The sequence below is a fragment of the Chrysoperla carnea genome, chromosome 2 (assembly GCF_905475395.1).
Source record: "Chrysoperla carnea chromosome 2, inChrCarn1.1, whole genome shotgun sequence".
Classification (NCBI taxonomy): Eukaryota; Metazoa; Arthropoda; class Insecta; order Neuroptera; family Chrysopidae; genus Chrysoperla; species Chrysoperla carnea.
The window spans coordinates 88,526,407-88,545,879 of record NC_058338.1 but is presented as its reverse complement, the minus strand read 5'-3'; the positions used below and the strand labels follow the sequence as shown (position 1 = coordinate 88,545,879).

Here is a 19,473-nt window from a genome sequence, read left to right as displayed (position 1 = left end):
AAATTTTTTTTCTGCACCCATAAGAAACAAACCAGCTTTATGATATAGACCATAGATTACGTGATATGCTTTAAATATGATACCGATATCTATATATTTTTTTGTGTGTCCACATAAAGATGATACTAATAATAACATAGAGAAAATAGTTTTGTCGACAAAAACATTGATTTTATTATTAAAGATTACATTCACGATTCTACAATTTTATACTCTACTACAAGTACAAAAAGTTTAAAAATGTCTGGAGGGAGTATCATTTTAAAATAGAGAACTATTTGCAAGAAATTATGGTAGCATTTTTTCTTACTCTACCTAAATTGTTCATCAATGAATTATTTTCTTGAATCAAGGATTGAGATCGATGACAAAAGAAACATTTACTTGTTATAAGAATATAAATTCCGATAACCATTCAGTCATAGGTATGTTGTAACATTAGTGTGTGTGTGTGTGTGTGTGTGTGTGTGTGTGTGTGTGTGTGTGAGTGTGTGTGTGTGTGAGTGTGTGTGTGTGTGTGTGTGCGTGTGTTAGTTTGTCTCTTTCCATTTCATGGATTCAATTTCTTCACTTTACCCTTTTCCTCTAATAGTAAATATTCTATCTATAAGTTATTCGAACATTTTTGTACAAGTAATACTAACATATAATTTTATTTCTCTGTTTCAGTTCCCATTTACCATTTACAAGCTGTGGTAGGTGAGCCTGTGTACTTACCATGTGACATTTCCACAATCACACCAAATGATGCTGTATTATTAGTGTTATGGTATCGTGAGGATCTTGGTACACCCATTTATAGGTTAGTATACCATTTCTATAATACTCTTCGTCGTCCGATACAAAGGACTTAAGTCAGAAAAACATTTTGATATAAGTATGAAGATATGTTGGTTAAACCAAGCTCTGCAATTTTTTCGAGGGTTTGTATTACTTGATCCCAAGAGGTGGTATCACGAAATTGTATTAACATATGGTCATAAGTAAAATACTATTTTTTCTTTAAAAGAAATGTACTCATTTTGACATTGATCAGTTAAATCATTGAACTATTGAATTATAACACCTGCAGCACACAATTAGCTCTTCCGAGCATCTGGAATTAAGTCCAGAAATGATCCAAGATCAAGAAGAAAATCATATGATAATTAACAGATATTTATTAGAAAAATATTAGTGTAATACTCTGCAAAAAAAGATCAGCAGATTTTACCCACAACCAAACCACTGCTTGGGGCTATAAAATAACTTATCAATAAATTTCAGGATTAAAAAGTCAAATTTTAGACTTACACCCTTTCTACTTGACTTTAAACATATAGAAAGTTATTTTATTATATCTATCGTCTAGCCACCTGGAGTTCGTATATGTTATTATAAGTTTAGATTAGTTGAAACTATGTGCTGAAAAATTATTGCTAACCTAGCACTTTAGCGTTCAAAATATTTGACATGGTATTTCGAGACTGCATTATTTGTTCTTAGTATATTTAATAGTTAAGGCAGTAAAGACAGTTATTGGTAAGAAAATTTAACAAAATCTTTTAAATTAATTTCTAATATATTAATAGACTGTAGGCTCACAACGAAGATTTGTCACTTAGTCGGACGAATTGTTGTTATGATTACTAGATTAAAATTCGCATTTTTGTATTCAAATACTTGTTTATGTCTTTTTGCTTTGTAAATCAAGATAAGCATAATATTTTTAATAATTATTGTAGCAATAATGTATCCGGATAGATAGAGATTTTTGCGAAAGTCACTGATGTGGTCGCAAATTGGAAAAGATGGAAAGATTTCTTGGGACAACGATCTATTAGGTTAGGTTAACTTGGCTGAAGAACACACTTAGGCTATAGAGCCCATTGTGATACCATATATGGGTTTTACCACCTTTCCGCTGATAATTTCATTTATCAGCTCCTCGATTTCAGAGGCTGAGTGCACCTCCTTCATGCATATACCATGCACTAGACCAGCCCATCACAAATATTAATTAAATTAATTTTGTTGCGACGGCGGGAATCAAGCCCGCTACCCTAAGCCTACCACGTACGGAATTGGTTACGCCCTAACCAACTGAGCTAAAAGGGCGATAACGGTCTGTTAAGAACTCTCCCAATTTGAATAACTTCATAACAGTGACTATCTCTTAATCGGAAAAATATCAATTGTATTCTGTCTAGATCGGAATAGAATTGATAGAGGCGGATTCCTATAAAATAATGAATAAAAATTGAAATATACACGTAATATATTTTAAATTTAAAAAAAAAAATTTATTTTTTTTTTATTTAGCAGTAATCCAACTAGATTATTTAGATTTTTTTTTAAATAAAAATCTTTTGTTACATGTTTCGTCTAATTCAAGACATTGTCAAACAATAAAAGTTGTATTTGATAATTGTTTCTATTTATACAAAAACAATTATGTCTTAAATTAAAAACAAATTAGGACAAGACAAACAAATTCTTTTAAAAAACAACAATAGTTAAAAATTCAATACTTCACAAATAAAATAAATTGGGGAAAATCATAAAATGCAATTCCACAAAGTAAAGCTCGACACAATCGAATAATTAATAATATGTTAAATGAGTGTGTTTGTAATGAGACAGGATATTTTCAAAATAATATAAGCTCATTAATTACTTAAATGAAAAATGACAATCAATTTAATTAAATTTTATAAATGAACAAAATGGCATAATGACCATATTGTACATAAAATTTGTACACTCGTTATGTCACTGACATTAACTAACTTACTCGTTCACTGATAGTAACAAAGGCAGAAGGATATTGCAAGATATAATTATCAATAGAGTACAGACAATAGAATCAAATATTCAGTATGCTTAAAAGTGGGATTAAGTAAAAAATTTCGTTACACGTAGTTTTAGACCACAAGCCCATGCTGAAATAACCCACAGGATATCATGCTGAAAATGATTATTCAATATGTAAAAGTAAGTTTAAGCACCATGACATTACAGGTGAGTACAGGTGAGAAAATAGAAAATGTTACATCTATTAGTATCTCACCCCTGCACCAGCAAATATGTACGGCGTTGGTGGATATTAACTCTACAAAAGTATTTAAGCGAATTACATAAATGTCGTATAGAAATAAATCCGTAAACTTGGGTACCAGAAGTTAAAAAATTTTTTTTACTTATGCAGGGTTAGTATTCAGCAACGCCTTGCATGTTTGCTGGTGCAGGGTGAGATATCAACGGGTGTGACGTCCATATTCTCACCTATACTCATCGATACCGTACAAAACTGACGCCACGGTGATTAACGTCATTTTTACAGATAGGAAAATCTTTTTCAACATGTTTCTTGGCGAATCATTACACCCAAAAAATTTCAGCATGGGCTTGTGGTCTGTTTATAGAATATACAATAATAATAATGAAATTGTTGATTATGTCCATGTTGATTTAATTTGTAATTTAGATTGAATCAAATGGACTTAGGTGAAATAATGAACAGAAATTAGTAATAATGAACTTAAGTGTGCAAGAAGAGCTGGTGTCTCAGTATATGCCATTAGATGTTCAAGTAATGTATATGGTATGCAAAGTTATCAAAATGAAAGATTGGTTAAATTTAGAGGGTCGGAAGGATACTGGGAGGAGTTGTTGGAAAAATGCGAAACAATGGAATCCAAATTTTATGAAATTGGGGTGAGGTGGTTTTTGAGTAAAGGCGATGTAAAAAACGCAGTGGTTATCTTGAATAAATGGATGATATACATGGCAACAAGTATGGAATGCAAACAAAATACGAAGCCGAGCAAAAATCAGAATAGATGGTTTGACGAATACTGCAGCCAATTTAAGCGGGAAGTAAAAAGAAAGTTGCGTATGTTTAGACAATCAAGAAATGAAGAAACATTAAGAGCGTATATTGAATCAAAGAAGCTATATAACGAAGTTTTGGTTAGGAAAAAACGACAACACGCAGAAAAAATGTTTCAAACAAATTTGTTTATTTTTACGTCCAAAGCTTGCTATAAAAAATTCAGCTTGATATCTCTTTTCTTTTTTGTGTTATTGTGCTTACGGACAGACAGACGGACAGACAACCGGAAATAGACTAATTAATTGATTTTATGAACACCTATACCAAAATTTTTTTCGTGATATCAATATTTTTAAGCGTTACAAACTTGGGACTTAATATACTATGTATTTTTCATATCTACATGGTTTAATAATTAAAATATAACGGCAGTTAAAAATATATTGTAATTTCTTAATTAAAAATCTTATCCAATAATTTAAATAATAGACAGAACATAATATTAATTAAGTTAAAGATAAACGATTACTACTCTCTCTCTCTCTGCTACTTCTAATTGTAAATCTACTTTTTCAAAAATAAATTAGAAATATTGATTTACACATTAAAATATTAAACATTCATTATGAAAAATATCAATAATAAATCATATCGATAATATGTGTCAATAATAAATCCTATAATGTCATTATCAAGACGGGCACTCATTATATCTACAATTTTTTTAATACTACTAAATACAGTGTGTAACATTTAACGTGAAAATGAATCAAGTCAAGAGAGTGAAGAGCAAAAAATTATTCAATAAAAAATCTTTGACCTACAAGAACTCTTGCAAGACCAATAAACCGATTATACATCATTTCAAGGGATTTAATAATTAAAATTGTCACAGCCATTACCGAAGAGTTAGATTTTCGGACTTTAAGTGAAACATAGTTATTGAAAGTTCCTGCCACAGCGAAAAGGAAGAGAAGACTCACCTTCTCACTTTTAGGAAGATAAATCATTTTTGTTTAAGCTTCCTTTGATGATTACTTGGATTTGGAAAAGCATCCTTTGATGATATCTCGTTAGTCCATTGAAATCAGACCTATTTTACTATGGCTTACACAGTAGTACAGGAATGAGTTAATGAAACCTTATTTTTATGAAAATTGAATTTTAAATAACTAATCGGCATCGCTCTGCGATTAGTGAAAATAATTTAAAAATAACGAATATATTTAAAAATACCGAATTTTGTAATTTTACACAGTTAAATCTCCAAATATACAAGTGAAATTTACAAAATTTAAAAAGTCCCCAAGAAATTTTTCGGAAACGGATTCGAAAACTCGCACTTGAAACGTGTATAAGAACACTTGCCATTAAATAGCTTTTTGTCTTAGAGCCTTCTTCAAACTGAAACGATTTTGAGAATCAACGCCTATTTTTTACGGAACCCTTAATTCGCACTTGCAACATAACTAACAACAATCCCCGTCATATTACACAAAGAGATTCAAATTATTTCATCCGTCGGGGCTACAGACAGACAGACATAGCGGTCCAACTTATAATACCCTTTTTTTAGGTTCGGGAGTTAGAAATATCGGTTTTGATATAGTAATATTCATGACTACTTACGTGACACTCTTGACACTTTTCTGATACATCCTGTATGTATTTAAATATAGAACAGCAAATAGTAGTAGTATTCTCCTAACTAGTGGTAATGATTTTAATGAATGCAGAAATGTTATTATCTATATTGCTACATAATACATACGGGTGATTGTTATATGACAATATTTACTTAATTTGAATAACTGACATTTACTCTGGAAATATTTACACACCGGTAATCAAACATGTTATTCCATTTTAACGCTAAGATATCAGCGTCACGAGTAAAAAAATGTAAACCATGCTTAAACCATTTAGCTGATTTTTTCATTGAATTAAAAGGCAAAAGATACCGTCAGATATTTCTGTTAAATAGTTTGTATCTATGGGCGTTGAAAACTATAGTTCTTATTTTTATCGCTAGATAGAATCTTTTTTAGAATTTAATTCATAGAGATATGACAGAGAGTGAACGCCGAGGGTCAAAACTTACGATATTCGAAGCGAGACAGAAGACTACCAGTGAGTTCTCTTGTGTCCTTGTTTAATACAAATACTTATACGTAAGACACTAGTACATCATAATGTATATACATTCATCATGTACATATGATTATGACAAGGACACATGGGAACTCACTGACAGTCTCCTCACTCGCTTCGCAAATCGCATCCACTTACAGACTAGCAAACCCCTGGGGTTCCCTATCTGTATTATCTCTATGATTAAAATCCAATATAATATCATTACAATGATTGGCACTTTCGAGGTACAGCTTTTGGCGCCGGAATACGATTATTATACTCATATCAACACTATACTTATACTCTCTCAGGCTAGAAAAATCCTAATTTTTGAATGGAAATATATTTTTCCAAAGAAAATTTCTTAATGGAAAAAAGTAGAAAAAAAAGTTTTACTTACAAACTTGGTCTGTACATAAGAAAATAAATAAGTCTGTTCTGGTACTTTTTAAACACAACCATTTATACAATGTATTTGCATAAAATATATGATTGGATGTAGTGTAGCTCTTGCTAGAGTGTAGTAACTAGAATTGTATTGATTTTCACTTTAATGTCATCAATATGTAATTACATTAGAAAATATGTCATATTAATTACTATGTGAAATATTTAATGATATTATAAATAATACGTAGCTTATATATTATGTACGTAGCTTATATGTAGGGTTGCCAACCGTCCCGTATTTCCCCATTTTTGTTTAACGCATTTCCTAGAATAGTAATGCCGAACGGAATTTGACCCACAAATTTAACTATTCTGATTAATTCCCTCATTTTTTAAAGAAAAAATAAAAAAAGAAAGATCGTTGTATTCACACGGCTCCATTTCTGTCACAAAATGTGCACATAGAAAATGTAATAAAGGTGTCATACTTTTTTCTCTAAAATAAATTTGATGATATACATGTGATATATACATATAATAATTATTTTTATCTAACCTTAGAAGGTTTAAACCTTAGAAAATTTAGAATTTTTACTGAATTTATTAAAATTGGTAATCAACTAGTGGAGATTTTGTGACGCAGAGTTTACATAAATATATTCTTTTAAACTTCGGTTTAAAATTGGAAATACCCGTTCATAAATCGTTTACTGAAACAATCGTACGAATTGAACCTAAAGAAGTCTTGTTTATTGTTTTATGTTTATGTATTCATAATTTTTAGAGTGGTTTAAATAGGTCCAGCATACTTAATAACTATTTTTTAAAATAGCTCGTATTTACCTTTTTAAAGTTGGCAACCCTTTTTATATTTGTGTTGAGTGTACGTATGCATTTATCAATCATTCAAATCGATACCAATACAGTTTGTAAAATCAATTCATATAAATTTTTTTTTTTAGGTTGAACTCAATACGTCATTTATAGGTGTCCAATTACTTAAACAGAGCAAATTGTTCCAAGACTGTTTGAAATACATCCAAGCTTTAAGGGCTAAAACATTGGTATTAAAGTCAATGAACTTTTTGTCGTGATTTAAGTTTGATAGTTACCCTTTAAGTAACTTTTCGTGCTACAATATTACTAAGAATCAAAGAATCGGTAATTACTCTTCAGAACTTTATACCCACCCGCTTCGCTGGGTTTAAAAGTAAAGATTGATATAGATTTCTCTCGCTTATCCCCTTTCTCTAACACTCGAAGTAATGGTAAGAGTTGTTTTACACAGGAAAAATAAATGTATGGTTTTCTATTTTTTTAAATGTATAATAGTCGTCATTATTCATATAGTATATCAGATAAGATGGCTGTGAAATATTTTATATTGACTATTTTTACAGAAATGTGTAATTTATGGTAATATCAAATGAATACTTTTACAGAAATCTGTAACTTATGGTAATGTCAAATTAAATTAATTACAAAAAATTTTTTTTTATTAATATTTCTTTATAAATAATATCTCATGTGTTATTCTAAAATATGAACTATATTGATGTGCTGTACAGTTTCATTTAAAACCATTTGCTAGTTTAAGCGTGAAAGCGTAACAAACAAACAAACAAACAAACATGCTTACTTTCGCATTCACAATATTTAGAGATTTAAACATGATTTTAAATTTTCAAAAACTTTATTCACTGGCATTGATTTTCAATTTCTTCAAAGCTTTTCTTAACCTTAAACTGTGGATAACTCAATAACGGTGAACTTTAAGAAAAATTCTCAAGACACCCTTTTTGACGTAAAATCACCAAAAAACCCTCAGGAATCTTTATTTGATTCAAAAAAATTGACTGTTTCTGTACAGGAGGCGGGATATACAAAACTTGGATCAGTAGGGTTTCTAGCAAAATTCGAAATATTAATCTATAAGCTCTTCGGAGCAAAAATCAATTGACAAAATGCAGTCCTCAATTTTTACTCACGCAACTCTATCAAGCGCCTGCTCTAAGTTGTTTATAATATTCCACTAAATATTGTTGCTTTTGTTACAACACACAATATTCTTCCATAATTGTTTCTGTTCACCACTTGTTGGCTTGTACATTTTTTCATAAATTGTTTAACTTTAGGTTATTATATCGAACTTTACAGTGAATGTTCATTTTCTTGCGGTAGGTGATGGGTCAAGTTTCTTGCGGTAGGTGATGGGTCAAAGTCACTTAATCACAATAAACACAGTTTTGGGGCATCTTGCGGGACAAAATTGTGATTTTTTCCATTTTAAAATTGTTCAACACAGTAACTTATGAAAATTTTTAACACAGTATCTTATGAAGGAACTCACAATAATGTGAATTGTACAAAAAATAATAGGTGATTGAGCTTTGAAAGTTTACCTTACCGCACTTTCCAAAAAGAACACATAACAAAATTTTCGTTTTTGATGCTTTTACGAAATTTTTGGAGCAATTTCTTACATGTACGTCATATAAATTGCCTAGTTTACGATATTTTTAGAGCATTTTGTTACATTTATGTCCTACAAATTGCCTAGTTGACTAGTTAACTAGTCATGTTACGCCGGAATACTTTCATATCGAGTTAAAAACGAACGTGGTTGATCGACTTCAAATTTTAGTGGTAATTGTATAAATATATTAATAAATATGCAAAAATTTAGAATTTTCTGACACTATGCACTACAACTACTTTTCAGAGACGCATACTTATTCGAATACCTTGTATAAAAGTTTGGAATACTTTTCACGATAATTAAATAATAATAATAATAACAATAACACAAAGCTATTGTTCTGAATCAAAGGTAATATATAATTTAGACCGATGAGGTTTACATGCACTTGTGTATTAATGTATACATATACATATATAATGTAGCGGTTAAAATGTAATAGATTGCATGTTATTGTTATTAATATTAAAGTTTTAATTGATTTTAAATTTTATTTATTCATAAAGGAATGGTAAACTCCTATTCTCATAGCTGAATAGATTTTGTTATTGTATTATTAGTTATCCAGGAGCATATATTGCTGCAGGCCTTTTTATTTTGTAATAATGTAATAATGATGGTGGAAAAAAATTGTATGGTATAGAAAACCAACTAATAATTAACAATAAATAATTAATTTATTGAAATATTTAAAGAAGTTTTACTTGTAAAAGCACCATTTGGAATTTTTATAGCTGCTTATTTTTACCCTTAATACCTTTAGAAACTTATTCTTCATCGTTGTTGCTACAAGGATACTTCTTTTGGACGATTAAGAAGCGAAATATAAAAACTAGCTGTGAGCTACCCCCTTTGCTGCGCAACATCCCCACTTTAACCCCCTCCTTCCACATCCCCTTACGTAGGTGATACAGTTTTGTAATGTACACATCATGCTCTTTTATTTGATACCCTACTTGGGTATATTTAAGAATAATCGATTATTCGATTTCCCAGTTTCTCGCTTACTCCACCTCGCTCCAACGAAGGTTAAAAATAGAAAAAAACAATTCTTTGAGCTGGTTGTATATCTTGTCAACATTTAAGCTGAATCGATGCAAAATTTTTTAAATTTTTAAGCACATCCCTTTCTACCCTTATTTTAATCCCTTACTCTACTATATAATACATGTATTATACATAGAAACCTTTCTCTTGAGTCACACTATCTATTAGAAAAAGCTGCATCAAAATTCGTTGCGTAGTTTTTAAAGTTTTTAAAGATCTAAGCATACATTGGGATTAGGGATAGATCGGAGGAAGCGACTTTGTTTTATACTACGTATTGATAACAGCCAAAGACGGTCATTACCAATAAATATAAGATAGAAGAGAAGGTCTCGTATACAGGCACAAATGCCATCTGGTAATTTGTGTCCTATAAATACTACTGTATTTTACAACTGAATCGGTACATGTCGTTACGATATTATTACACAGAGCGGAATGGTGTAGTGGAAACGTGCTGGGTTCACGTTTATGACTGGACTCAACCACAGGAGGCGTTGAAACTCATATTCTCTCTTTAAACATTCCCAGTAATGAGAGCCTTCTCCTCTATCATATGCTCTTTGGTTTTAACGAAATTGAAGGAACCAGCACATTCCGTCGTTAGACAAATAGTGTTTCTTTTTTTTTTTAGAAAAGTGAAATGTACACTTGCCCGTCGTTCTTACTAACCAGTTCCAATGGCGATTGATCGCAATATCCGATCCATGAGTTAATATGGTACAAAATAAAGTTATTAACTGTAAAACTAACAATAAATAATTAATTTATTGGAATCTTTACGAGGTCTTACTTGTAAAAGCTCTGTTTGGTATTTTTATGACTGGTTATTTTTAAATGTCCCTTAATACCTTCAGGAACTTATTCTTCATCGTTGTTGCTACAAGGAAGCATCCTTTTTGGAGCATTAAGAAGCGAAATAAAGTGTGAAATATTAAAAACTAGCTATGAACTACCTGCTTTGCTGGACAACATCATCAATTTCACTCCCTCCCTCATATCCCCTTACGTTGGGGATACAGTTTTTTCAGTTTTTTGTGTACACTTCTTGCTCTTTTATCTTATCTTATACCCCGCTTGGGTATATTTCGATTATTCATCCTTACTTTCTCGATACACCTTCTGACCTACCGAAGGTTAAAAATAGATCAAAACATCCCTTAAAGCTGGTTGTATTTCAATATCTGAGCTAAATAAATGCACAACTTTTTAAGATTCGGAAGCACATCCTGTATTTCAACCCCTTACTATACTATATCATGCATTTATTATACATAAAAACCTTCTCCTCGAATCACTATCTGTTATAAAAAACTGTATCCAAATCCGTTGCGTAGTTTTAAAGATCTAAGTATACATAGGGATTAGGGACATATAGTAGAAGTCGACTTTGTTTTATACTATGTATTGATAACAGCCAAAGACGGTCATAGCCAATGAATATAATATAGAAAAAAAGGTCTCGTAAACAGGCACTAATACAGGTAGGTTCTGTTGTAAATACTACTGTATTTACAACAGAATGTACATGCTATTACGATATTATTTCACAGAGCAAAATGACGCAATGAAAGCAAGCTGGGCTCGCAGCCCAGAGATCCCTAAATCGAAACTAAGCTCTGCTTACAGAATGGTTTTAAACAAAATTATTAAGGTGAATAGAACTTATGACTGAACTCTCTATCTTATGCGTTTTGGTTTTAACAACATTAACGAAATCAGCATATTTCTTCGTATAACAAATAGTCCATTGTTCTTGCTGACTAGTTCCAATAACGATTAATCGCTCAATCCGATGTATGAGTTTATATGGTACAAAATAAAGTTAATAACTGGAAAAACAACTTCAAAGCTATCAAGTTTTATGTTAAGCTACGAAACCTGAAAGCTCGTTCCAATAGCTAAAAGCATAAAGGTAATTTGATCGAGAGTATAATTACCTATGGCTCAAGATTTAGTTTAGGGTTCCCGTAATCCACCAGAAAAGGGGTGGTGATTTTCAAACCACAGAGCAGATTTTCTAGAAACATAGCTAAGAACACTTTCGATCAAGTAACCGTTCAAAAAAAAAAATTGATATCGGTTCGGCTCTCTGGGAGCTGTGATGCCACAAATGAAAAGACCATAACTGATTTTCCATTTTACAAACACTGTTTTTTGAAAATAATTTTTTCTTGCTTCTATAGATTATTATTTTTCAAAAAACCACAATAGTATGATTTATTTTTTTTTCAACAAAATATTCATTAATGTCAATTATAACCGACGGAAATTGAAATGAGTATTTTTTTTTTCATATTGGAAGTAAAGCTTTCTTGTCTTCTTTCGAAGTGCCAATGAAACAGATAGTTTTTAAGTGAAGCTTTATTATAAAATTGAAAAGAATTTTATCTATGTAACATCGAATTGTTCAAATTGTAACAACTACTTAATGTATATTGTTTTTTTTATATGTATATTCCATTCCATTAGTGCATTTACAAGTTTTTAACAACAAGTGCGTTTAATTATATATCACTTAAGTGCTTGTGATAGTTTTTTTTTCTAAATATTGGGTGACACAACGAGTGGGCTAAAGAAACTTTAAGGGCGGTGCACGATTGTATTTTGGAGCTGTGTCTCTTTATATACAATTATTCGTTCAAAAGATTTTTGTTGCTATACAGGTCGGGATCTTACGGACTTACATTCCTGACACTTGTTAATAGAGAAATAAAGAAAATTGTGATAATAGTAAGGTTTAAATGATTTTAAATGATTTAAAGACAAAAAATACTATTGACGAATTAATTTGAATTTTAAGTTTGAAAAGTGATAAAAAGTAAAGTTATACAAGAGACTAAATGGAAAATATAGATCGATATTTCTCAAAAATAATATCGATAACTATAGGCACTTGGAAATTTCACCAGTTAATAATTATTTTAACTTTTAACACGATGTAAACAAAATTTTTTCTATTCATTTAAAATAAACATAAATGCGTTTCTCTATGAACACACATAGCAAAACAGGATGGTGAGTGAATGTCCTTAAGTCTTAATGAAACAAGCCAAAAATTTGCCAAACTGATAATGATTCGAAATAAAACTGACCAACCCAAATAAAAATAATAACGAGTGACTTTTTAAGTGACTTTAATTTTTAGTGATAAAACGCAATATTCAAACGACATTTTGTACAAAAATTTCATATTTTAAAAGTAAATCACAGTACCCCTTTTTTAAAGTGTAAATAGCACAGTTTATCAAAATTTGAATTTATTTAAATAACCCGAAAACTATTTTAAAGAACTCCCACCCCAATTGACAGACTTGTATTCACATTTTTTTATGGGGAGGGGGTCTTTGACAATATTTATTAAATTACACCGAAAATTTCATTTTATTCTGACAGTTCTTGATGAGTGGAGCAAAAACCTCCATGCTTTTAATAAATTTAAAACAATGACAATGAATTACATAATGTCCGCCTGAGGAGAAACGCCACTAAAGGCCCATTTTCCAATTTTAGAGGATTAATAGAAATTTGTATTTATGTGTAAAAATATGTATTATTGGAGCATTCTATACACATATTGAATGTTTTGTATATCAATAGTTGATGATACTCTATTTGAGTTTAATACCATTTCCTTAGCAAATATAAATAATAAAACGATTTCAATTATATTTATTGAAGAGTTGAACAACTGCAATACATTTAATAAAATTAAAGTAGCTTGTAATATTTCTATATCTTGTTTATAAATATAAACATATTCAGAATTTCAATTTGAACTTTTTTGAGTAATTATAATAGGACCGTTTTTATACCATGTATATATGAAATATACATAGTATATTAAGTTTAATTGCAAGTTTGTAACGCTTAAAAATATTGATGCTACGAAAAAAAAATTTGGCATAGGTGTTCATAGCATCACCTAATTAGTCCATTTCTGATTGTCTGTCCGTCTGCCCGTCTGTTTGTCAACACGATAACTCAAAAACAAAAAGGTATATCAAGACGAAATTTTTATGGCGTACTCAGGATGTAAAAAGTGAGGTCGAGTTCATAAATGAGTAAATATAGAGATCGAATAAATGTTTAAAAGTAAAAAATGTTCCTTATAAAAAAGTAAACTACCTTTGTTTAAAACATTTTTTTGTAAACATCACTGTTTACAAAAGAGGGCGCTATATGGGTGCAAATTTTATAGTATGTATTAATATGTATTAATGTTTAAAAGTGGATATCTTTTTTTATTTACGTGACGTCGAAAAACAAACAATTGCGTCATCAACACTGTCTATACATGGTATTTCAACAATTAACTCAGCCAATTGTTTGTTTTCACTTGTTTCAAACAAGCTTAAATTATGAGTTCGTAACTTCTTTCCGCGTCTAGTTCCACGTCTAATGAAGTGACGTAAGAGGTGTTTCCAATCTGAGTTATTGAACATACATATCTCCAACGCTGTTTTGCGTAATTTATGACCAAAGCTTTAAATCATGAACGATCCTTAGTTCATACTGTGCGGTGAATTTCCTATTTTTCTAAACAGTCATTTTGGCACTGTACTGTATGTTATATTTTTTTCCCAAAATTAAAATACCCTATATCTAGAAAAGAAGGTTTTCTCGATTATTAGTGTATTGACAAGAGACAATCATTATTTTAACGTTATCTACCAATTACAGAAGTCTTGCTGTTATAACTTGGATCGCCCTGTATAAGATTTTAAAAAGAAATAATGTTTCAAAGATAATTTCTACACATCAAATAATAAATTTAAATTTGAAATGTCAAATATTAAAATCTGTTTTATATCTAGAAATGTTACCAAATTTAAATGAAAACAAGTGAAAACAAACAATTGACTGATTTAATTGTTGAAATACTATGTATATACAGTGTTGATTACTCTGTCACATTACACATACATACATGTCACACATGTACAACTGATATTCCCATATAATACATACTATACAATTTGCGCGTAATTTGCGGTCTCACGAGGAAACAGTGTTTACGAAAAAAAGTTTCAAACAAAAGTTGTTTATTTTTTTATAAGGAACATATTTACATTTAAACTTTTGTTCTGTCTTTACGGTTTGCAAGATGGGTCCTATGGACCCAAGGCCCAATTGATCTATGTTGCTTATTTACGAACTCGACCGTACTTTTTACGTCCTAAGCGCGCGATAAAAATTTCAGCTTGATATTTCAGCTCTAAATTTCAGCTTGTGTTTTTGAGTTATCGGGATGACAGACGAACAGACGACAGACAGACAACCGGAAATGGACTAATAAGTTGATTTTATGAACACCTATACCAAAAGTTTGTTCACATCATCAATATTTTTAAGCGTTACAAACTTGTAACTAAACTTAGTATACCTTGATATATATTTCATATACATGGTATAAACATTATGCACAAAATATTTGTGCAATCAAAATTCGCTATAATGACGAAAATGAAGTTTTTGGATGAATATACACACTTATGCATGGCTGTATCGGCTATAAGGTCATATCAACTATTGCGAGCAATATTCATTGGAATTATAAGCATATACATCGGCATCACTAACACCAGTAAAAACACTCTTATTTTTCAAAACGTTAGCTTTCGCACGAAATAAGACTTAAAAATATGCCATTATTGCATTTAATCGAAAGAAAACGCTAAATGCGTAAAAGAACTTGGGCCAAAAGTTGTCAAGCAATCAATTGAGGGACATTCGCCTGTGCTCCTGACTTTGACCGGCAATTATTTATAAACTTTAAGTGTATTTTTTTTCGATTAAATGCAATAATGACATATTTTTAAGTCCCATTTAACCTAATGTTTTTCAAAAAAATGGTGTATAATTGCATCTCTTACTGTTTAGAATCTAAATTGGTTATTAAAGAAATCTAAAAAACATGGTTCAATCTGATGTTAGAACATGATGTCCCCCATCAAACTCTGCAACTTTTGATTAAGTTAGTTTTTGATTGGTTAACTACAAAACATGCTAGAAGCTATTATTGATTAAAATGATCCACTCTGTATTCTCATACTTTCACTTTAATAAGAAAATGTACATATCACTTATAACGACTATCGGTTATAACGACGTAGTTTGTTAGACCCATCTGTCTAAATGTCTTTATAATTTAATTTGACTGTATGTTTAAAATCCTTATGATAGACACTGAACGCAATCAGTAGAATATTCAAAGCTAATTAACTGTTATTATTAAATAAATAAAATAATCTTTTAATTATAATACCTAAACGTTAAATTAAATGTTTTAATAATAATGAAATGTTATGTTACTGACAGATTGTTTGATAATTATAATTTTAAAATCATATCTTAATAAAATTATTACACACGTAAATAATTTATTAAATTTACAGTTATTCAATATCATTTGTAAGGTTTTAATAAATCATTCAATGAAATTCGTTTTAATCGTTCATATTTTTATATAAACCGATCAAATTTCCGTCGTGGATTAGATTCTTGGCAATAGAATGTTTTGATAAGGCAGGCGATTTATACACAAAATTTATTTTTGATATATCGAAAGTTTTAAGAAGATATGCAAGGATTGGATGATACTAGGGATTTCAATAAAACTTTATAAATACATTTTTTGATTAACAAAGTTTGCAAAAATTACAAAGTTCCTAGGTTACCGAGCTTTTTATTATTATTTTATCGTTCAAAGTTGGTTGAAAAAAATGGGTTTATTTTTTTAATTGGATATTTCTATATCAAAAAATCTAGAGAGTGTGATAAAAAACTATCTAAAATATTTATGCAATCTTGTAGTTTATAATAATACCATAAAAGTATAAGGTTGTCGATTATATAACAACAAAATTTTAATTTAATTATGACTTCCTTGAAGATTCATCATTCGATGAACAGAGACGACTATAGTTAGAGTATTGATGATTGAAGAGCGATATCTATATTACCAAATTTATAAGCATCACTTGCACACAATATTTTATATATTTTTATAGTTGCGTGGTATTGTAAAGCCAAAAATAACTCATTACTTCACTGCAAAGCATCTATTTGGTTTATATGTGTGTATTTGCGTGCATGGGCAAACGTGGCTTAGAGAAGACACTCATACTTCTGTATCTAAAATACGAGTAAGACAGTGACAAAAAAAAAAATACGTGTAAGACAGAGAGACAACATTTTTTTTCTAGCTATCTCGAGATAGGTAGACGAGCCGTAAACCCGTCTCGCTTCCTCCTCTATGAACAATGCGGTCCTGGATAAAGGGACGTACAATAAAGTTTATGGCACACAATAAAGTTATAACAATGGCGACTTTGACTAAAAATAACTCACCTTGCTTGGACTGTATCCTGCAACAAACCAAAATTTTTCACCTTGAAAAGATTGAATTAAAAATAAATGGAATATTAGATCTGCTTATTTTGGAGAATAGTTTTCCAATTGAATGCAGTTTCCTAAAAAATCCATAACACAGAAAAAAAAATTTAGTTAAAAAATAAAAATTGGTAGATATTCTCTGTAAAACAAATTAATCTGCTATGATTTAAAATAGAAAATAATAAATAATATATTTTTTTAATTGGATTTTATCATTTAACAATAATTATTGAAACATAAAAAGGATAAAAAAATAAATAAAAATATATACAGGATGTGAATGGTATAGACAATCAAAAATTATTAGAACAAAAATATAGTATATTATTGAGTTTTATCACTGATGATAATATAATAATGTCCTTTAGTCCTCTATATGCTAGCTTTATTTCAATGTGTAGAACGAAATTTTTATACCCTGTATACCTATATGAAATATATATACAAGTATAATAAGTTTAGTCTCAAATTTGTAATGCTTAGAAATATTGATGATAGTGTTGACAAATAAAATTTTGATATATGTGGTCAAATCACCTAATAGAGAGTATTCATGAAATTTAAATTTAGTTCAAATATTTTTTTTTGGTAGTTAATATCTTTTTAATTACTATATATATACTATTTTAATAAGCGAATAGTAATCGATATATATAGGAAACCCACATTATCGGACATCACGATTCCCAGTGATTCTCTACACCCAATTAATCAAAAAATGGCTGCCTACCAATCAATGGTTCATAGAGCTCTGACTACACCATTGTCCACAGGAAATTTCCAAAAAGAAATTAACACCATAAAAACCATTGCAATTAATAATGGATTCGAAACAACAATGGTAGACCGAATATTAAAAAAGCAGCAAAGAAAAATCGCTTTAAATGCAGTACACCAAACAGTCATTACTAAACCCACACAGTTTAAAGTTTTAACGTATTACGGACGCACATCGGACAAAATTAAAAATGAAATTCAAAAATTAGGAATTAATGTTGCATTCGAGGCACCAATAAAACTGGGCGACATTATCATAAATAATAAACAAAAAGAGGACAAATTAAACAAATCTGGGGTATACAAATTACGGTGTAAAGATTGTACTGGTGTTTACATAGGTCAATCTGGGAGAAGTTTTAAGGTGAGAAAAAGTGAGCATTGGAGATATTGGAGGAAGAAGACGGGTGAATCAGCATTTGCGAATCATCTGATACAAGAAGGCCACATTCCGGATCAAAAAATAGAAATTCTACATGTTGCACAAAAGGGTCAAAAATTAAATTTATGGGAGGCTATCGAGATTTATAAACACAAGAGAGGTTCATCAACATTACTTAATGACCAAACAGACTATTACTCGACCTTTTTCGACATAATCCGATAGCTAACCTATTATTTTATGTACCTAAACTCAATTTTAACGGAAAGATCATAGATTTTTAACTTCTTTTTATCTTTTTATCTATTATTGTATTTATTCTTTTACCTATTTATTTTATTTACTCTTTTATCGATTTATTTATTCTTTTATTTGTTCTTTTAACTATTTTAACCTATCTGTGATCTATTTTATTTAATTTTATCTTCTCAAAACTGTTATTTATTCTATGCAAATATTTTATCTACTCTAATCATTTTTATCTATTGTTATCTAATTTCTTAATATTTTAACAATTTTTATCTTAATTTGACACAAAGGTATTTCACCTTGTAAATGTTTCTTGAAAACAAAAATTAAACTTGTTAATTTTGGTACACATTCCATATGAATACGTCACAAAAAATTGCTGTATAAAAAGCGATCAACATTAAATTATACTTCACATTGAAAATGTCTAAGTTTAGACGAAACATGTCTGTAATAATAATTTAAATTATTAATTTATAAATAAAACAGTGGACTAAGCAAAGAAAATTTGGAAGTTATTTCTTCAAAACCTACTTATATTTTGTATGGTATTACATTGAGTTATATTATTCTACGACTTTTTATAAGAAAACTTAGGAATAACGAGTGTAAATTTGGTGTTGTAAATTCATTTTTTTTAAGTGTAAATAATACGTTGAACTGTCTCCAATTGAGAGGTCACATATTAATACGTCATCAACAGAGAGCGGCAAAAGACTTTTTACACTTAATTACAGCATTTTTAAACAGTTTTTATATTTTTACTTTGTTATAACGGTGTAAACAATGAATTAAAAAATTAAA

General features: G+C 29.7%; 1 protein-coding gene across 1 annotated transcript in view; it reads left to right on the top strand.

Annotated features, from left to right (window-relative positions):
- Positions 1 to 364: 364 nt before the first annotated feature.
- The window catches only part of LOC123293023, a 75,856-nt gene continuing 56,747 nt past the window's right edge, over positions 365 to 19,473 (top strand). Inside the window, exons 1-2 of the mRNA XM_044873738.1 lie at positions 365 to 425; positions 670 to 802. Of these exons, the coding sequence (XP_044729673.1) occupies positions 365 to 425; positions 670 to 802 (194 nt within the window). The remainder of the gene's footprint in view (positions 426 to 669; positions 803 to 19,473) is intronic.